This window comes from Desmodus rotundus, chromosome 11 (genome assembly GCF_022682495.2).
Source record: "Desmodus rotundus isolate HL8 chromosome 11, HLdesRot8A.1, whole genome shotgun sequence".
Taxonomy (NCBI): Eukaryota; Metazoa; Chordata; class Mammalia; order Chiroptera; family Phyllostomidae; genus Desmodus; species Desmodus rotundus.
This window is the reverse complement of record NC_071397.1, coordinates 94,212,497-94,234,955: the sequence shown is the minus strand read 5'-3', so window position 1 is coordinate 94,234,955 and position 22,459 is coordinate 94,212,497. Positions and strand designations below refer to the sequence as shown.

Sequence of the window (22,459 nt, the reverse complement as noted above, 5' to 3'; positions counted from 1 at the left end):
TCTTCCTGGCCTGCAGAAGGCCATCATCCTGCTGTGACCTCACAGGGTAGAGAAAGAGTGATTTCTCTCTCTCATCTCTTCTCTAAGGGCGCTAATCCCATCACGAGATCTCCAGCCTCAACACCTAATTACTTCTGAAAGGCCCGTCTCCAAATACCTTCACAAGGGGGGTTAAGGATTCAGCATATGAATTTGGGGGCTGCACACTGCAGTCCTTAGAAATGATACACTGTATAAGGAAATTAACAGTGCTTTTTAAAACATCCTTTGTTTCACTGGGCCATCCTTCGTAATTTTTAGCTGTAAATCAATGAAATATGATTCTGCTGGCCTACCTTAATATAGAAATGGATTTTAAAATAGGGTATTTTTTTATCTTTTAGAGGTATAAAGTACTATTATTTATTTTTATTCTTTATTACCATATCCTTGGCGGCACCTATTCTAGAACTGTGTACTAGGGATTATTAATTTTTACACGTCATGGACCAATCTGAGACGGATGAAAGCTGTAAGTGCAAGCACACACTGCATTCTGCATACAACTTTAGGGAATCACAGACATCCTGAAGTCTCAGCACCCTGAGCAGTAAATAGCTCTGACATCCATGGGAATAGATATGCCTTTAAACATATAATATAAATATCGTTTATCGGAGCTGAGCATCTGACTTGGATTGAGGACCAGCCAGTTGGATTTACAGCTCCTGGCAAGCATGGGAACACAGCTCTTCTATGCTGCAGATTAGATACATGCTTTCGTTGCTTGGAGAACAGGAAACCCGCAGGCACATTTAACAAAACACAACACTAATGTTTCAAGGTTGGAGGGGTGCAGGGATCATAGAGCTTCTACTCTTGTGCTCAACATCCTCATGTCCCTTGAGGGGCCTCGCAAATTTCTGGCTACCACCCTTGTCTGGGTCCGGGAGATAATGGCCCAAGTATGGATACAAAACTCCTCATCCCCACCCCATCATTTGTCAAAGTCCTGCCGAGGCCAAGCTGCACCATGAGAAATCAGGGACACCCAGGGCGGATCCAGATTTTGTGAGGCCCAAAGCTGATACAATTTGGTGGGACTTTTTTTTTTTTAGGGAAAATAATACGAAATTACAAAGAGAGTTATAAGAAATAATATTTAAGAGGCATGACAGAAATGACAATAAATTTCAAATTTTAAAAAACTGACAAAATGCCAGAAATAGCACATTATTTATAAAAATAAGATAACTTTAACATGAACTGCCTGACATATCTTTAAATTATTCCCCTTCATGTTTAGCTGCCTATTTGGTTTTCTCGTTGTATAATAATGATTTTGTAAAGGCATTTTCACTAGAGATCACAGAAAAACAATCCAGCCTGTCCTCTAGCATAAATTGATCAGAGTTGTTTTTTCATTTTTATTGATTATTTAGAAAAACTTTTTTGGCTTCACAGTTAATTACTGGTAATGTAAATTTTTAAAATTTCTTTCCCATGTTTCTTTTAACTGTGAGCTTTAAAATTGGGAAGGATTTCCCCTCAATTTAATTTTGGTTGTGTTCATTAGAAACTGTCTCCCTTTGGTAACCTTAGACACAGGGAGACAAAGGACCAGCTCATACTGTGACGTGGCCTCTGGCCCTCAGCCAATCGCATCTCTGCACCAGGTAAGTAAGCCAGCAGGATGTAGAATGTTACTTGTTACTGGAAGTTATTTCTATGCTTGCACATCTAGCAATAACTTAACTATACAAAGAAGAGACTGCTGGCAACATTAATTTTCCCCATGAACTACAAAGCAAACACATCTGTCTGTAGATATGCCTGCTCTCAGAACTCAGCCACCCCCCTTGGGCTTTGCTTTCTCCCAGCCTACTCCCAGGGCTGCCGAGAGCATTTCAAGCCACAAGGGCTCACACCATTTCTGTGAAAGTAGTAGCAGCATTTCCCGAGCACTTCTGAGACTAGTACTGAGACACATAGACACACTTCGTCTTCCTTTGACTGCACACATGTATGTACACATGTGTGTGTGTGTGTGTGTGTATGTGAGCTGCTGATGCTGGTGACTTCTGTAGGAATTACTCGTTCTTTATTGAAAGGAGAAGAGACTCTGAACAGTTCTTCATTCTTTAAAGAAAGGTTTGCTCTCCATTTCTTTTTGCTTTCTTTGGCCTCATTTTTCAGGTGAATTACCTGGGCACAGTCTGTTTCTTGTATGAACACAAAAAATGTGCTCTTAACTTGAGATTTTATAATTGACTGTAATAACTCATGTGCTGTTTGGGAAGCTGACATTAAGCTGCTGGCTTAAATTGAGTTTAAATTATTAGTACGAAGTTCTCTACAACCAACTCTGAAAAGACATTTTGGGAACAGTTGGAGAAATTGTTAAAGTGGTGCATATAAGAAATATCATTAACATGAATTTTTAAATGTGTCCTTAAATTTTTTCTAAGAAAAACTTTTTTTTACAGTTCTGTAAATTGAGTTAGATGATCCTGAATCCTGTGTTTTCCTGTTAGTAGGGAATTCTGACTTCAACAATCCTCCCATTCGGCCATTTATGTAACTTACCCTAAGAACACAGAAATGTTAACCAATGATGTATTTGAGGTGGCTCCAGTCAGTGAACCTTAAAAGTACGTCTGCTCTTGTCTTCAGAAGCACTTCTGTGCTTAATGTGCTGGTGTTCAAACACTGAACGCGAACTTTCCCATTATTCTGGACCCTCAGGCCTACCCTCACCGACGGAGGTAAGAAACCGATGCGTTTCAGAGCATTACGGCTCATTAGAGTGCTGTCCCGAATCTGGTGCGTGCCTGATAAAGTGGGTGGGATGGCAGGGCCTCTGCTGTGATTAAAAGTCTCAGTGTGACTTGTCAAGTAGCTCAACTACTAGCACTAATCCCCATCTGGGCAGAGCCCTAAGATTAGGCCTTCGAGACACAAAGCTGTAGACTCGGTATACAGTACCCTTGTTACAGTGCAAATGTTCCAAACGGATAGAAGAAAATGGAGCTGGAAATACACAAGTTAAGAGTGACTATCTCTGGATTTCAGGACTATGGGTGACTTTTGTCTTCTCCTACAAACTTTTTTCTTTTGCATTTTAAGTTTATAATAATGAAAATGTATATTTTTAGTACCAAAAATAATTTTCTTTCTTAAAAAGTTTAATAGATGCTGCTGTCCTGGCAGAGCCACCTTGGAGTGAGAATGTACATGGGTCCTGAACATGCCCCGTTGCTTCCATCACTCCACAGTTGGTACCTTTGCTGGACATGCGGGTCAACGTTGGGTGTAAAAGTACGCCCACAGTAGTAGCAGTGGATCAGGAGACCTCTCCGTGCAAGAAAAATCACACAACTAGAAATGCAGAGACTTTACACCAACAAAGAAGAGAAGGGGAAAGCTTCGTGGCACAGCGTACATCTAGCATCTGCACCAAAGTCACCCCTCCCTCCCTCTATTGGGTGGTGGGGGGAGAGGAGCTGTCAGCTTCTTTATTGTGCCTTTGCCTTTACCCCAAACCGCTGGCACGGATACTCAGGGAAAGAGTGTTTTATGCGGAATACATGTTTTGGTCAAACAGAGGTACAGAAGGACAGTTTTCCTAGGTGCAGGTGGTCGACACAGACAAATCTACCCATGGATGTTTCTCGGGTGTGGAGTGGAGTTTTAAGGTGGGCTAATGAGGTTAAAGGGGAGATTGGTCTCTGGAAAAGGAAAGCAGAGAGTGGAAAGCTGAGAAGTGAATTCCGTGCTTGGTATTCTTCTGTCTTCTTCGTGATCTCCTTCGTGGCAGGCCTCTCCCCCCACCTCCTGCTGCCTGGCCCGGCTGCTCAAACTCTCTTCAATAACACTCCATCGAAACTGCTCACACCAAAGGCCCCCTTTCTCTTTCCCTTTCTTTTCTTTCTCCTTGTGCTTCCCTTCATTTTCATCAAAAGTATATGGAGTTCACAGCATATCAATAATCAAAACACAGAAAAGTTGGAGAGGCATGAATTTTGCCTCCTTCCTAGAGCCAATAATTTGGAACGTGGAGTTTAGAACTGGGCTAGGATGAGAATCTGCCAACACGATCTGCAATGCGAGGCTGCAGCCAACCAGCTGCTAACATGCTCCTGCCCCTCAGAGTGGGGTTGCCTCCTGGCTGGCCAGAGAGGCAGAGAGCCCTCCGCGAACCACAGAACCCTTCAGGATGTCCGGGGACACAGAGCCAAGGGTGGTGCATTGCGTGGGGTCCCAGAGCCCTGGGGAAAGGGGCTAAGCTTTTCTGCAGTTGTGGTTGAGACATTACAGACTTGACTGATGGATTGAAGACCACCAGGGGAGCTGGACTGCTGGGAGAGTCCCAGGGAAAGAGAAGATGAGCAAAGGAGTCTGGCAGGGTTGAAAGGAGGCACGGCTGTGGGTGCAGAGGTGCCCACACAGACCCTCCCTGTCCTGTACCTTTTCCATCCAGTCCCTCGTCTAGAGTGTCCGCGGCTTCTGGAGGGAGAACTGTGGTCAAGGGAAGCATGTGGAGAGTCCTCACCCAAGTTTTAGAAGCAGATGTGTGCAGGGGGATGTCTAGAGGAGGTTGGGGGCAACAGAAGCAGCCACCTATGAGCAGTGGGGTGGCGGCGTCCCAAACCGATTTCAGGGCAGACATCTGTTAAACGGAAGTAAAGACAGGGCCGACCGAGTTCATAAGGTTGTTGTGCAAACTGAGTGATTGATGTGTATACAGCATTTGGAGCATGCCGGTGCAAATTAAACCATTAATTAGAGCTTTCTAAGTGTTGGCCACTGTTAACTCTCATCACTGTTATTTTTGTGAGATCTTTCTCTCTCCTTACTGTCTACTTGTTTTTGAGTGGTTAGATTGATTTTATGTGATTCAATAAAATGAACTTTGGCCATGTTTTTGCTTTTAAGCTGAGAAAAAGGGTTAGGTTAAGCATTAAGTAGATTGTGATGAGCAAAATTTTAAAAATAATTGTGACATCTCAAAGTTGAATTTTCACTAAGTAAAAAAATTGGACATCAATGTCATTTTTTTTTGCTCTAAAGAGATTGTGAAAATAACTAATAACACCTGGTAGAGGTTAATATAATATTGAAAGTAGTAATTTTAACAATTTTGAACTAATTTTCAAAGACATAATTGAAATAATTTTCAATAGACATCAGTCTTTATTCCTTGGGAAATCATGGTGATTAAATTAACTGCAGGCAGCCTCTCTTATTGTTATTTGAAGATAATAGCAGTCTGTCGAGGTTGGTGAGGGAAAAATGAATGATACATGTTCTATTAAAGGCTTCACAGCTATAATATTTTTCATCACTCTGGCTATAATTTATATAGTGAAGGAATAATCATCAAATGCATCTTCCTTTGCTTTATTTGACCTAGAAAACTAATTCATGGACATGAACAATGGTGGGAGGATTGCCTGAGGGAGTGGGGGTGCTGGAAGAAAAATCAGGAGAATTCTAATAGCATAATCAATAAAATATAATTAAAAAAAGAAAACTAATTTAATGAAGAATGAGAATAATGCTTTCCTAGGATAAAAATATAGATTTTTTCTTTAAGGAGGTGCATACTATGCCAATTTAAAAGAACATGATGCCACACTTACAGAACTGTATGAAAGCTTAAAAGAGTGTTTTGTTCCTTATTGGGTATTTTCAGGATTATGTCTCTGTTTCATTACGAAACTGAACAGTGGACAAGGACAATGGAATCACACTCATTATTCAAGCAGCTGAAATTACTCTTACTGTGAAATGAAATATTCAAATCACGGAGTGTTAGGAAACTGGTGATGGATGAAAGAGTAAATGGAGTTTGATCTGTCATCTCAGCTTGAGCCTTTCTGGAGGTGGTAAAGCAGTTTTTATCAGTGGAAAATAACACCCTATTTCTTTACATGGTTTAGATAGTATTTCTAAGTCTGAATGCCAGATAAGCATCTGCAGTCACCCTTGCCTGCACGTGGGTGGTCTTACTTTTTACATTTTAGTATTATTATAGAAGTGGTCTGGATCTTATCCCCATCAGCGCCCTTGACATATAGAGTGGGAAAACCTGTTTGTGCATATTTGGGCTGGAATGTCTACTTAGATATTCACGCTATTGGTTATGAATCAATTACATACACCGATACTCAAACTTTTCTTGACCCTAAGCTAAACATTACTGAGACTGTGAGGTCCAGGGGTAAAAAAAAAAAGTAAAGCTAAGTCATTTAATATGCTGAGAAATTCTTATACAAATACTGATTACTACATCATGAAACAATGCTGGCTTCACTGCTTTAGAAAGTAGAAGGAAGTGATATAAAATCTCATTTGGGAAAGAAGGAAGAGCTGGTATATTACTAGGGACACCAAACGCAAAGAGATTGGCATGAACAAAAGCCAATGACTCGGCATTCAATATAGCTAACATTCATCTACTTTTACATTGTTTCTGGTTTGACTATTATAATTTCAAATCATTATAATTGAAAAATGTTTAAATACAGGGTAATATCACATTGCTTTGTATTGAATGTAAGAAGACGAGAACTGTAAGGCACAAACCTTGGACAATATGGAGTGCAGATTGTAGGAGACAAAAAGTGTCTAGATTTATTTGACATGAAAATAGAAGGCTTGTTACTCTTACAATATTTGCAGCGTTTCTATACTTAAATTTTGGCTATAGAAGTAGTCTTACTGGTTATATAAACTTGGGTAAATTTCCATTAAAAAAGAAAAGATGAAAAATGACTAAAAATACGTACCTCATGGGGTTGTTGTATAAATTGAATAAATTAATCCATGTGAAAGCATTTTATAAATTGTAAATTGTAACACTAAATTTACTTTATAGGAGACAATCACTAAGTGTTATTGAGGGATTGAAAGAAAATGTTAATTGAATCTGTTTTGTGCTTTTACTAATATAAAAAAGGAGGGAAGCATTCCAATTTCACATTGTGTACCTCTGCCCAGAAACGTGTAACCTAGTCTAATTGTGAGGGAACAATTACACAACGTCCAGTTTGAGGAACATTATGCAAAGCAACTGGCCTGGACTCTACAAAAATGTCAGTCATCAAAGACAAAAGGAACTATATGTACATGCTAATACCTAGGGCGGGGCAAAGTAGGTTTACAGTTGTGAGTAGGCAAAGCAGAGTTTATTCTTCTATTATTATTATATTATTTTCCATGTGAACAACTGTAAACCCACCTTTGCCCCACCCTGTACATAATAATGATGCTTGATTGAATCCTGGATTTGAAATAAAATATAAAGCTCCCAGACTGAAAGGACTTTACTGAGACAACTGGGGAAATTTGAACTGTATATTAGATAATTGCAACAATGTGACAGAGACATAAAGCGAATGTGACAAAATGATAAAAATTTGGGAATGTAGCTGATGGCTATTCAGACATTTGTTGTTCACTATTCCTGAAGCTCTTCTATAGTTTTGAATATTTTTAAAATAAAGAGTTGGAGAAAAAAATTTAAAAGTTATAAAAGCCAACCTCTCAGAAAATTGCATTATTAAAAAACAGCCCTTGTTGAAAAATATCCTTTATAGATCATGATTTTTAATTATCTCATTATATTGTTAGATACAAATATATAGGTTTAAAAATAGGTCTCTATTGAAGAAATCGAATCAATAACTAATAACCTTTTAAAACAAAAAGAGTCAAGCCCATGTGAGTTCAATGGTGAAGTCCACCAAAGGGTTAAGGGGGAAATGACATTAATCCTCTAAAATCTCTTTCAGAGGAATGAGGCCAGTGTCACCCTAATATCAAAACCAGTTAGAGACATTGCAAAAAAATAAAACTAAAGACCAATATCTCTCATGAACATAGATGCAAAAATCCTCAACAAAATATTAGCAAATTGAAATCCAAAACAATGTAAAAAAATCATGCACCATGACCAAGTGAGATTTATCTTAGTCTGAACATGGCTGGTTCAGCATTTGAAAATAAATTAATGTAATCCATCATACCAACAGACTACAAAAGAAAAATCACATGATTATATCAACAGATACAGAGCAAATATTTGACAAAACCAACATCCATGCATGATAAAAACTCTCAGTAAACTATGAAAAATGGGAACTTTCTCAAACTGATAAACACAACCTACACAAAAGCTACAGCTAATATCATAATTAATAATAAAAACTTGAAACTTTCCCACTGAGATCAGGTACAGGCAAGGATGTTTCCTCACCACTCCTTTTCAACATTATACTAGAAGTTCTAGGTAATGCAATAAGGCAAGAAAAGAAACTGTAAGGTATACAGATTGGGAAGGAAGACATAAAACTGTCTTTGTTTGAAGATGACAAAATCATCTGTGCAGAAAATCCAAAATATCACCAACAAAAAAACCCCTGGAGCTAATAAACAATTATAGCAAGGTTGTAGGATACAAAGTTAATGTACAAAAATTGATTAATTTCCTCTTCACCAGCAATAAACAGAACTTGAAATTAAAAACACAATACCATTTACATTAATACCCCCCAAAATGAAATAGGTATAAATCTAACAAAACATATATAACATCTAAATGAGAAAAACTACAGAACTCTGATGAGTAAAATAAAAAAAGAACTAAATAAATGGATATTCCATGTTTATGGGTAGAAAGAGTCGATATTGTCAAAATGTCAGTTCTTCCCAACTTGACCTATACATTGAATACAATCACAGTTTAAATTAGCAATTTACGTTATGGATATTGACAAACTGGTTATAAGGTTTCCATGAAGAGATACAAGATGCAGAATAGCCGACACAATGTTGAAGGAGAAGAACAATGTCGGAGGACTGATGCTACCCAATTTCAAGTCTTACTGTAAAGCTCCAGTAATCAAAACCATGGTGTATTAGCAAAAGAATAGACAAATAATTCAATGGAACAGAATACAGCCTGGAAATAACCCCCCATAAATATAATCAATTGATCTTTGGCAAAGAAGAAAAGACCATACCATGGAGCAAAAATAGTCTCTTCAACAAGTGATGCTGGAACAACTGGACATCCGCCTAAAAAATAAATTTAGACACACACTTTTTACACTGTTCAAAAAATTAACTGAAAATAGATCATTGACCTAAATGTAAAACACAACACTATAAAATTCCTAGAAGGTAAGATAGGAGAAAACCAAGATGACTGTGATACTTTTTTAGATACAACACCAAAGACACAGTCTATGAGAGATATAAATGATAAGGTGGACTTCATTAAAATTAAAAACTTCTGCTCTGTGAAAAATAATATAAAGACAGAAGACAAGCTGCAGACTGGGAGACAAAATTTGGAAAAGACATATCTGCCAAAAGACTGTTACCCTAGTATATGAGTACAAAGAACTCTTAATAATCAACAATAAGAAAAACAATCCAATTAGAATATGGGCCTTATATATCTATACCTTAACGAACACATCAGCAAAGAAGATACACACAGGCAAATTGCAAATGAAAAGATGCTCCACATTGCATGCCACCAGGGAAATGCAAATTAAAACAAAAACGTGCTGTCACTGAACATCCTAAGGACTTTGGGTGATTATTATGTGTCAGTGTAGGTTCCACCTTGGTGAAAATGCACCATTCTGGTGAGCGATGTTGATAGGGAGGCTATGCATGTGTGGGCGGAGGGGGCATATGGGATATATCTGCACCTCGCTCTCAATTTTACTGTAAGTCTTCAATATGCTTTTAAAAACAACGTTTTTTTAAATCTGTATTTTTTAAACATATGGTTTAGCCAATACGTGGAATTATTATGACTAACATGAAACATTTTCCCATGGCAAAATTCCAGGAAAGCAGATGGAAGCCCTAAATCCATGTGCGTGTCGTTCAAGGTACTGGCATACCTCAGAGACATTGCTGGTTCAGTTCCAAGCCACCATAATGAAGTGAACATCTCAATAACGCGAGTCTGATGAATCTTTTGGTTTCCCAGTGAATATAAAAGTTATGTTCGCATTATACTGTAGTCTATTAAGAGAGCGATAGCATCGTGTATTAAACAACACTGTGCCTACTTTAATTAAAAAGTACTTTGTTGCTAAAAAATGTTAATTGTCATCCAAGCCTGTTGGAAAAATGACCCCAGTAGACTTGCTCTGCCCATGGTTTCCACAGACATTCAATTTGTTAAAAAAAAAAAGTATCGGTGAAGCTTAGTAAAGTGAAGCACGGTAATGCAAGGTGTGCCTGTGTTTAAAAGCAAACTAAAAATGTATCCTGATGACTGTTCAAAAGGTTTACAACATTATTTTCACTTTATTTTTTAGAAAGCATTTCATTTCGGGGGAATCTTAGTTTAAGGATTTCCTGCTGGTTTACACCGAAGACTTCTTTTCTATGAGATAGAACTATGTGTCTCATTCTGCAGGAGAGACAGTGGGTAGCAATTGCAATGATGACAAAGTTTCTATTCTGTTGCTTCTTTTTGGGGTTGATGTGCCTCCAGGGCAGTTGAGTGCAGCTAGAAGTCTCATGACCTCCTTTCTTGTATTTTTCTTGTACAGGTCAGAGGCAACATAACTGGAACGAAGAAGGTCCTAGCTTTTTGGTAGGTGGTTTAAAATACTTCAAAATTAATTTGTTAGTGATATCTATAACCTGAAGGGCCTGTACTCAACTTTGTTATTCTAATCTGTGAATCAACTTATAATAGCCTAGGTATATTGATCACTAAGTTAGGATTAATGCAGACAGAAGCTAATAGTATTGATAAATAACCAACCATATTGGATCTTCTGGATTTCCCTTGACAATGGATTTGTTGTTGTGATTACTTTTCAGTAGGAGAGTTGTTTAGCAAAGCAATGTATTTATGGTATTATCTTTTTTTGACTGCTTCAGTGATCAGGAAAATACCATAATTATCAAAGTATCATATAGAATTATAACTATATGAAAAATCTGTTTTATAAACAACTATGTGTTTAGATGCCCAATAGTAAAATGAATGCTCTAGACATGAGGCATTTACTGATCTAAATTTACTGATGATTAAGATAAAATATTTACATTTGATATTATAATATAAATGTTCCTCACTTAAGATGTTCCTGCTTTTAAGGTTCAGAACTAATGGTCTGGGCAAGGGTGGAGTTCTTTGAATATGTGTAATTTTTTCATTGTTTCTTTGATTTTCTATTTGTAAAATGATTTGAAAAGAATTATATGTGTTAGCTTCTGACCGGGAAGTACATTTCTTCTTTGGTTTAACCCTTTCTTAAGATGCAATACCATCCTAAGCTTGCAGGGGAATGCAAGGGAAGCATCTTTCCACAGCCATGCAAGAAGGGCACACCGCTTTGTGACTCTATGCATGTAACTGACACTCTGGTAAATTTTCCAAAAATATTAGTATACAGTCTGTGCTATTCTTCTCTATGAGCTAAACGGTGCAATAATAATCACTATTTTCTCCCAGTATATATTTCCTATCACTTTTAGTTTTCTTGCAATTGTCTTTGAAACATTGTTACTGATGACCCAATTGTTACCATCATTCTTGTTGGTGACCATTGCCCTTTGGGTAATTGTTAAAAACTGCCCTGGTTGTCTAACTCACTGTCAAAAAATTAGTTTTGATGCATATCTTAGCTGTTCAGATTCCATACACACGCACACACACACTCACACTCCCATTATTTCCATATGTGTGTACTAAGATGAGCATTTATTGATGAGAAAGATTGTGTAACTCAGTCAACAGGATTCCCATGTTGCCTAATCTAGTAAAGAATTCTGTATTTGCCATATCAGTTGATGTTTCACTAGGGAATTTTCAATGATACTTTTTATACTCATACTTTTCATTGATGGTTTACAAAACTGGTTCCCCTAAGATATTGTCCATCCCCCAAAGTGGGTGGATTTTACCATCTTCAAAAATTGTCAAGTATTATTTGTAGTAAAACATTTGTCTCAGGTTAGGGGCCTCCCCATCACAGAGGGTATCTAGAAAAAGACTGGCTTGTCTTCAGAGAGAAAAAGGTGTGTTATCAGGAAACCCTGTGTTGGTTGAAAGACTGGGTTAGGTAAACTCTATGGACTCTTGTAATATAAAACTTATTACTTCTTATGGAAGGTGAAAACCAACTATGTCACCAATGGCCAGATTAGAGGATTAGAGTCTCATTTAGCATTATCCTTGAACAAAATCAGAACACAGCACAATGGTGGAGCAGGCAGGGTCTGAACTCAGGTGGCCTGGGTTTGAATCTTGTCTCTCACACTTACTAGCTGTGTGACTTCGGTACTTAACCCTCATGTGTCTCACTTTGCTCATTGTTAGAAGGAGGTAATGATAGTACCTCATAAAGCTGGCGTGAGGACCCAATGGGTTAATACAAATATAACTCCTAGGACAATATTTGTTACATAGGTGAGCACTCAGTAAGTGCTAGTTATGATGGTGATGAATAAAAACTACTGTCGTTAGCTGAGGCATCTGGGCATCTCGGAGGTTTTATGCATTTGGCACTAACTGCAAAATGTGTGGCCTTTAACAACGAAGCACATCCGGCAATGATTTGTATGCATTCCCAACGACTTATTCTTCAGGGATCCTTATGTATTTGTTGCCTTGGATCCACCTGAAACCAGCATGAAGGCAAAGCGTGGCTCTTCACTGCTTTCTACTTGTACCGACATTGCGGGGTCACTTCCATCACGCTGCTTTCCTCCTGTTTCAAAGCTCTTCTTCCCATCTTCCTCTCATTGCCTCCTGCACTCGGGATTCCAGATTTTACAACAAGAGGCTTAATTTGGCTTTTTTGGGGGGGTGAGGGTGGGGAGCCATCTAGCTGTTTCCCTAAGAGAAAGTCTTGAACCAGCTACTAGGCTAAAATGTCTTCTAACGTGATACAAAAGCGTGTAAATATTTTTCATCTTCACCATTGTCATTAAGCAATAGTAAAGGACTGTTACTTATGGAGTCACTCTGGTACATTATAAGCATAGTTCTTAGTCCGGGTAAATGTAGTGGGAGCAAACCGTATATCTTTAGTTCTCATTCATGTGTCTAAATTCATGGCCTCGATTATTCTGAGTTCTTCAGACACTTCTGTTTTTTATTTTCACTTAAAAAGATGTGGGAAAGTACACATACCATAAAATGTACAGTCTGAACCTTTTGAAGTGCCTGGCTCAGTGGCAGCAAACACACTCAGGTTGTTGCCCACCATCACTCCCGTCTACCCCCATAACGCTTTTCACCTTGGAGAACTGAACTGTTATACCCATTAAACCCTACGTCTCCATTAGCCCCTTCCCCCAGCCCCTGAAAACACCATTATACTTTCTGTCTTTATGATTTTGACTGTTCTAAGTATTTCATATAAGTGGAATCATGTACTATTTGTCTTTTTGTGCCTGCTGGATTCGACTTAGCATAATATCCTCAAGGGTCATCCATGTTTTAGCATATTGCAGAATTTCCTTCCTTTTTAAGGCTGAATAATATTCTATTGTGTGTATATATCACATTTTACTTATTTATTTGTCCACTGATGGACACTTGGGTTGCTTCCACATTTTGGCTGTTGTATGAATAATGCTGGCATAAATATGAGTGTATAAAAATCTGAGACCCTGCTTTTAACACTTTTGCATATATACCCAGAAATGGAATTGATGGGCCATATGGCAGTTCTATTTTTGATTTTCTGTAGGACCACCATACTGCTTTCTGTAGTGGCTGCCCTTTTTTACATTCTCACCAACAGTCTTCAGAGAATTCTTAAGTATAGACTGCTTGTCTAATTATTTTGACATGTTTGTTAGGGGCAGTGACTATTCTGAAGCTGTATGGGAACACATCTTGAAAACAAGGTTCTATTTGTCCTATTCTTTTTTCTCTTGCTGTGCCTGTGAGAGTTGTGTTCTAAGACCTACTTAATGTTACTTTATGTCACCAGGTGATTCAGAGTGTCAGTGGACTTTTTCCAGAACAGAAACAAGTGGTGCCAAGTCTCATACCTCTAATGGATAAACAACTTGAACTCCAAGGATTTCTTGGCTTATTTTAAAACAAGCTCTATGTTATAATCCTGTGTGCTGGCAGTAGAAGAATGGATGACCACATATGCTTTCTTCTTGAAGGCTTGTAATTTTTTATACAAAATATGCCAGTGCGAACAGGAATGGGGACAGTTGGATTACAAATGGAGAATTGGCTGGCTGAAGAAATGATTATACAGAGGTTATGCTTTGAAACCGAATTTGCAAGCTATTTGGATTATTGAGAAGGCATGTTCATGTTTGAGCTATTATTTTTTTCTGGTTAAAATTTTTGTACTTTTAAAATTTTGTTCAAAAACATAAAGATAGCTTTCTAAGGGACAGAATCCAATGGCAAAAACAAGAGAATTAGCTGAAAATCACAGAATCTTTTGAAGTTATTTTCACAAATTAATGGGGTGCTTTTCCAGAAAGTTTTTCACATTTATTGTTTATAGAAAGTGGGTGGAATGGGTAGGCGAGATAAGCCTACTCTGGGAGCAAATGGGTGCTCTTGTTGACAGGCATTTCATTTTCCCTTAGTTTCGTGTGCTCTGTAGAAATAACAATGCCTTTCCCGATAAAATCACCTTCCAACTGAAGTGTTCAGAAAAGGGACTAATTACTTTGTGTATGTGTCAATTTACACAGGAAAAAATTAAACATAACTTAAAAATTTAGAAAAGACTTTTGTTAACGGTCACGAGGCACAAAGGACTCTAGTCAGTCTTGGCTAACTGTGCTGTGGTAGCAAATTGGCCCTGAAATCACAGAGGCTTCACCCAATAAACTTTCATTTCTTATTCACATGATACGTTCAGTGCTGGTTGACATGAGAGAGGAAGGTACCTCTACTCCACATAGTCACTCAGGGGTGCAACTGACTGAAGCTCCGATGCCCTGTGGCATCTCCATGGCAAAGGTGACTTCAAGGTTTGCCATGACAAGGAGAGAGAGTGTGGAGCGTCCATACCCTTCTCCACACTAGAAGTGTCCACACCTTACGTCTGTCCAGAGCCCATTGGCCAGAACTAGTCACGTGGCCTCTCCAAACCATATGGGCGGAGGGAGGAGAGAAAAACTAGGTATGCAGAGCACCAGTCATTTCTTCTTTGATGAACTTTGCTGGAAATCCTTGCATCAGGTAGGCATCTCTATGAAACAACTTTCCGTTCTAAATCAGTCACATTTATAATTCCTTACATTTTTCTATGTAGGTAAGTTATTTTAATCTTTTAGAATTAATTTCACATTTTTCACTTTCTAACTTTAGGTAGGAATAAATAAAACAAGGATTATTGAGGGTGTATATATATAGATAATCAACAATAGAGAAATGTCTATTGAAAAAGGGGCCCTTATCTGTCTACATATCCATAGATTGTATTCGTATTATTAATGGTATTTTATTATTTCTTTTTCTTTTCAATAAGACCATCACTTGAAAATGAATGTAACTCTAAACACAGTAAAGTTGACTGCAAAATCAATTCATGGGATATTGAACTAGGAATACAAATCGATACTTAGAATAGTTTTAATAGATTGTCATTCATTTATTTTGTACTTTGTTTTTTTTTTCACCATTATATACTCAGTCTCCCTTGAATGTTAATTTTATGTTTTTATTTTCTTCTTGTATCTCATGTTTGCTCCTTAAATTTACTGTTCAGTTTATTGAATTATGTTATTAAGCAGTATTTTCGTATATGGTACACGAGGAATAAACATCTCCGAAACTGTCTGTATTTTGCTCTCATGATCATGAGTCTGACCGAACATAGAATTTCGTGTACAAATGTGTTTTCACTCAGAATTTCAAAGGCATTGCTCCAATATCCTTTCGTATCCTATGTTGCGTATGAGAAATCTGACGTCATTCTTTTTCTTGTTTCTTTGTAGATAATACCTTTTTACCCTGTTGTAAACTTTTAGAATTCTCTGTGTTCATTTGAAATTTGGAAATTTCACAAGACATATTCACGTGTACATCGTTTTAAATCTGTCTGGTTCAGCCCTTGGTGGCATGGGAAAATTTCCTTTTCCCCCCTCTCTCTGCACTCTGCTTCCCGCTGTTTTTTCCATTCTCTATTCTCTCCAGCAGGGAACCGAGGCCGCCACTGCTAACTCCAAGTGTGCGCTGCACTCATAGCTAAAATCCCAGAAAAAAGACAAGTCTCTTTCTCAACACTTCTGGCAGAATTGTCTGATTAGCCTTATTTGGTTCATATACTCTTTTCTAAATCAGCCATTGTGGCAAAGGTGACAAACACTTCGGTTTGTTCACTTCTTACCACCCCTCCTGCATCACTCTGGTCTAAGACACTCTTGTGTCTTCTCTGGGTTACTGCGTAGCCTCTCAACTGGTGTCTTGGTTTAAGTCTTGCTTCCTTCCGTCTCCTCTCAGTCCTGGAGCCAGAGCTCTTAATGTGAATTTGTCAGATCAAACCCTACAATGTTTGCCTGTTTCATTTCAAGGAAAGCTCAGTTTACAATAATAGTTTAAAGACCACCCATGATGTGCATGATCTGGCCTCCCATAACTCATCTGACCTCACCTCCTGCCACTCTCCTTCCATTGCTTGCTCAGCCTCAGCCACGCTGGCCTCCTTGCTATGCCTTCCACTTGCCAGACACGCTCCCAGTCCCAAGTCATGCTCTTGCATTGGCCGTTCTCTAACCTTGGATACACCCTCAGGCTCTTTTACTCAACTGACTGCTATTTAGTGAGACCCTTCCTATCCACCCATTTAAAATTACAACCCTCTGTAGTTTCCTTCCCTGTTTTATTTTTCTCCGTTTGCCTCCACCGTAATACACCATTTATTTTACTTATCTTGTCATCTACACTCATGAAATGTAGACCCCATGAGGGAGAGAGGTTTTCTGTCTTGTGTTCAATGTTGCATGTTCAGCTAGTACATGGTTGATGAATGACTGAATGAATGACTGGCCAACCTAAGCCATACGTTTGCTCCAGTTTGTGGGAGGTGGGCCATAGGATTGACAGTGCAAGAAGGAGGGGCTTCTTTGAGGAAGAGAGTTGGTTGGACAACAGTTTTTAAATGTTCAATGAAAGATCCTTCTGGTGAGCACTGAGAAATGGGGGTCTGTGTTAAAAAGGGACGAGATTAGTAGGTAGAAGAAAGCAGCAGGTTTTGAAACCTCACAGTAATTTTCCAATTTGTTTGATTTTGAATTTTGAGTGTATATAATTGTCCTTATATATTATATTAGTCTTTAAGGGTTAGGTAATCTTGCCTGGAGAAAGTTATGAGGAAAATAGTTTTGCCTGATTTACTGAATCATTTGTTTCTAATTCAATTGGAGTTTTACTCCCACTGACCAATATATGAAAAAATAAGTTAGACTTGGGAGAGAATATTTTATTTCTTTCAGGAAAGCAGATTGCAAGATGGATTATTAAGCAGTCTCTCTACATTAGATTTCTTCTTAACTATTTACCTGCATGTAAATGAAATTTTTTAAGTTAATTTCAGGCTGAATAATTGGCAGGTTAAGGATTGTATCTTGGAAGTTTTTATTTGTATCTATTTCCCCCCCTTTAACTGGTCTTGCTGGAGCTCTATTTTATTAAATTTTGTTCAAAGAAGTAGCTTTGGGTTTCATTAATTTTCATCTTTTTCTATTCTCTTGATTTCTGCCTTTATTTTCATTATTTCTTCCTTGGGTTTGCTATTTTGTTACTTTTTTTAAGTTTCATATGATGAACCCCTAGGTTATTTGTTTTCATTTATTCTTATTTTTTGATACATATGTTTATGGTATAAACTTTGCTCTAAAAATTGCTTTGGTCCTGTCCCCTACATTTTTTGACATGTACTGTCTTCAATGGTGATAAATTCTAAATATTTCCCATTTGATTTTCTTCTTTATTTTTATTTTTTAAAAATGTCCAACCACAGTTTACAGTCGATACCATCCCACCCCACTTTCAGATGTGCAGCAAAGTGGCCAGAAAGCCAAGCACTCTGCAGAGTGGTCCCCCCGCCGCAGCAAGCGCCCAGCTGGTTCCATGCCCAGTTATCTAACGTTATTGACTAATTTCCCATACTGCAGTTCGGATTTCCGTGGCCATTCTGCAGCTACAAATTTGTACTGCTCAACCCCTTCACCTTTTTCACTCAGTCCCCCAGCCCCCCACCCCGTGACAGCTGTTAGTCTGTTCTCTGTGTCTATGAGTCCGTTTCTATTTTGTTTGTTTTGTTCATTAGATTCCACATGTGAGTGGCATCATGTGGTATTTGTCTTTCTCTGACTGGCTTATTTCACTGAGTATAATACTCTTTCGGTCCACCCATAGTGTTCCAAAAAGTAAGATTTCCTTCTTCACCCTTTTTATGACAGAGTAGTACTCCATTGTGTGAATGTACCACAGCTTTTCCATCCACTCACCTACTGATGGGCACTTGGGCTTCTTCTCAATCTTGGCTATTGTAAATAATGCTACAGGGAACATAGGAGTGCACATAGTCTTTTGAATCAGTGTTTCAGAGTTCTTTGGACATATTCCTAGAAGTGGAAATGGTGGGTCATAAGGCAATTCCATTTTTAATTTTTTGAGGAACCTCCACACTGTTTCCATAGTGGTTGTTCCAATCTGCATTACCACCAACAATGCATGAGGGTTCCCTTTGCTATCCTGTGGTTTTGATTTGCATTTCTCTGATGATTAGTGATGTTGAGTAATTTTTCACATATCTATCTATTGGCCAACTGTGTGGCTTCCTTGGAGAAGTATCTATGTAAGCGCTCTGCCCAATTTTTAATTAGGTTGTTTGTTTTCATGGTGTTAATTTGTCCGAGCCCTTTATAAATTTTGGGTATTAACCCCTTATCAGACATATCATTGGCCAATATATCTTCCCATTTAGTAGGTTGTCTTTTCACTTTGTTGATGGTTTCCTTTGCTGTGTAAAACATTTTCAGTTTGATGTAGTCCTGTTTGTTTATTTTTTCTCTTGTTTCCCTTACACAAGGAGACATGTCAGAAAAAATATTGCTACAAAAATGTCCGAGATTTTACTACCTATGTTTTCTTACAGGATTTTTATGATTCTGAGTCTTACATTTAAGTCTTTAACCCATTTTGAGTGTATTCTTGTGTGTGGTATAAGAAGTTGCCACTTGTGCGCCTAGTTGGGTTGTGCTCTGATGTGGTCTGAGGCCCGCCACTGGCTGTGTTGGTTCTGGGTCCACCTGGGAGGTGTTGCAGTGCAGGTCAATGTCAGATGCTGCCTATTACTTGCCTTAGGACACCTGTCTGGAGCTACCAAGCCATTTGCTGTTTGTGGTTGCCTCTGCTGGGCCTGAGTGTGCGTGGGAAGGCCCAACTTGTACAAAGGTCAGCTTCCTGAAGCTCTGAGCTGGGGTACATGAGTAAAAGGCCCAGGCACCTTGACATTGGCCTCTACCTGTCAGCTGCCTAGCCATTCCCTGAGTCTACCTGGTTTTCCTTGAGAGCCTTCCAAGGAAAGTCTGTAGATTGGGCCCAAGCTGGCTGCAACCTGCAGAAACCTCAGCACAGGGACCTTGGTGGTTGACCCTCCAGATCTCTCACTGGGGCCATGCTACTAGATCTTCTCTGTGTGACTCCAGTATGCCTCGAGCTGTCTTCCCTTTGCTGTAGCCCTGGGTGAGTGTCTGGGAACCCAATCCTTTGTGCCGACCCTTTAAGAGAGCACCTGGGTTTGTAGCAGCCACTCTTCTCTCCCAGCTGAACAGAATCCCTGCTGATTTTCACCATCTGATGTTACACAGACTCCTCTTCCTGACTCTGGTGGTCTGGGTTGGGGATCCTGGTGTGGGGTTGAGACCCCATGCTCCTGAGGGGGACCTTTGTAACTGCGATATCCCTCAGGATTCCTGGCAGCCGCACCTGGGTGTGAGGACAGCCCTTTTGCGTCCCCAGCCTTCCTACTGATCTCAGTGTGGCTTCTTCCGTAGATCCTCGGTTGTACACGTTCTGTTCAGCTAGCCTTCAGTTGTTCAGTCAGGTTAACTGCTCTGCAATCTAGTTGTAAATTCAGTTTGGCCCTGGGGGAAGGCGAGTGTGACTTCCACCTACTCCACCGCCATCTTGGGATCCCTGAGCCTGATTTTCTAGTTAATCCAACTTTTTTTTTGGTAATGCGAGATTTGGTTTCCAGACATACAGACCTTTTAAAGCTATGTCTTTATTATTAATTTCTATAATGCATCATAGTCAGGAAACATAATCTGTGTTAAAAATTATGTAAAATATATCAAGGCTTCCGTTGTCATATAGTACTTTGTTAGTTTTTGACAATACACCATGTGTGTTGAAAATGAGCGTGCATTCTCTGTTTCTCGGGCATAGAGTTCTGTGTATTTGAATTTACTAATTGGTGTCATTTGTGTTGTCTGCATTTGTGGCTACTCATTGCCTACTTAAGCTATTGATTTTTGAGAGATCTGTGCTATAATCTTCAACTATAATTGTGAAGTTATTTATGTCTCTTTCCAGTTCTATGAGTTGTGGCTACTTGAGATATTATGAGGTAATATATCTATATGCTTATGAAGCTTGTATTGTCTGGCTTTATTTTTTGTTATCAATCTAGTCCACCTTTCTCCATCATTACATATAAATATATATATTTACCACGTGTTTCACATTTTTAGATATTAAAATTGTCACCACAGCTTTAGTAGATATTGCCAGTTTTCCATAAATGGTTGGCCTAACTTATGCATTTAACAGCAGTGTTTGAGTTTTCATTGGTTCTACAAGGTCTGACCCTTGGCATTGTCGGTCTCAAATTTCAGGATTTGGGTGGGCGTTTAATGGTATTTTTTTTTTTTTTTTTGCAGTTTTGCCTTGCATTTCCCTCAGTAAGCATCTTTTTGTATCTAAATTGGCTACTTGATATTGTCCTTTGTGAAATCAATGTTAAGTCTTTTCTCATTTTTCTCTTGGATTTTCTGCCTGTTGTTTATTGATTTATAGGAGTTCTTTATACATTCTGGTATAAACTTTCTGTAGGTTATATGTATTGCACATATTTTTTTCTCATTCATTTTCTTGCTTTTATACTCCCTAAGGTTGTCATTTAGTGAATAGAAATTCTTTTTTTTAAATGAAGATTTTATTTATTTATTTTGAGAGAGAGAGGAAAGGAAGGAAAGAGGGAGAGAAACATCAATATGCAAGAGAAACATGGATCATTTGCCATCTGCACACCCCCAGCTCCGGACCTGGCCCACAACCCAGGCATGTGCTCTGACCGGGAATCTAACCAGCATCCTTTCTGGCTTATAGGATGATGCCCAACCTGCTGGGCCACAACAGTCAGGGTTGTAAATAGAAATTCTTAATTTTAGTGTATTCTAACTTACCAAGTTTTCCCTTTATGGTTAGAGCCAATGGGGAAAACACAATATTTTCAAAAAAATTTACTGAGACAGCCCAGACTGGTGTGGCTCAGTGGATTGAGCACCACCCTGCGAACCAAATGGTCAGCAGTTCAATTCCTGGTCAGGGCACATGCCTGGGTTGCGGACCAGATCCCTAGTTGGGGGCATATGAGAGGCAACCAGTCGATGTTTCTATCACACTGATGTTTCTCTACTTCTCTTTCTTTTTCCCTTCCTGTCTCTCTAAAAATAAATAAATAAAATATTTTAAAAATTTTACTGAGACTATTAGTTATTAATTTAAAAGCTGAAACTTGACTCTTATTTAAAACCTTAATCAAAAATCAATTGTAAGTAGATTGTAGATCCAATATAAAAAGCAGAAAGCCCCAAACACTCCAGAAGAAAAGGTAGGGTAGTATCCTATGACCACAATGAAGAAAAAGCACTCACCATAGTCATCTTCACCATCAGAGTCATCCAACGTAATGCACACAACGTATCTTCCTATTTATTAGGTCTTTTTCAGTCTCCTTCAGTAATGTGTTATAGATATCCTCATGATGATATTGGGCACCTTTTGTCAGACTCATTCTAATGTATTGGGAATTTAATATGATATTGCTCTACATCACAGGGGGCAAACACAAGGCCCGTGGGCTGAATCCGGCCCTCTACCTTGTTTTATCTGGCCTGGCACCTTGTTTCTACCCAGCGGCCCCACTGAGCTCTTGTTTAACTGTTAAGGAGTAGTTACATTTTACAGTCCTAAAATCACATTCAGCCCTTTGAAGGCAACGGTGAGGCTGAGGTGGCCCCCAGTGAAAATGAGTTTGACACCCCTGCTCTACATGTATCTTTTTAAAATATTTATTTGCATGCTATTGGTCGCTGATGTATAGAAATGTTACTGATTTTTGCCTATTGGCCTTGTATCTAGCAACTCTTCTACGTCCAGTTTTCAGTTTTAATACTTCAGGTGTAGATTATTTTTCACATGTAAATCATGTCA

General features: G+C 38.6%; 1 protein-coding gene across 12 annotated transcripts in view; it reads left to right on the top strand.

Moving 5' to 3' along the window:
- IPCEF1 (interaction protein for cytohesin exchange factors 1) overlaps positions 1-22,459 on the top strand; it is a 152,009-nt gene that overhangs the window by 37,679 nt on the left and 91,871 nt on the right. For 6 of the 12 annotated variants that reach the window (XM_045188919.3, XM_071219640.1, XM_053913619.1 and 3 more), the window contains one exon: positions 10,563-10,606. The exons of the other annotated variants lie outside the window; for them this stretch is intronic. In XM_045188919.3, coding sequence (XP_045044854.2) covers positions 10,563-10,606 — 44 coding nt within the window. The remainder of the gene's footprint in view (positions 1-10,562; positions 10,607-22,459) is intronic. 12 annotated transcript variants of the gene reach the window in all.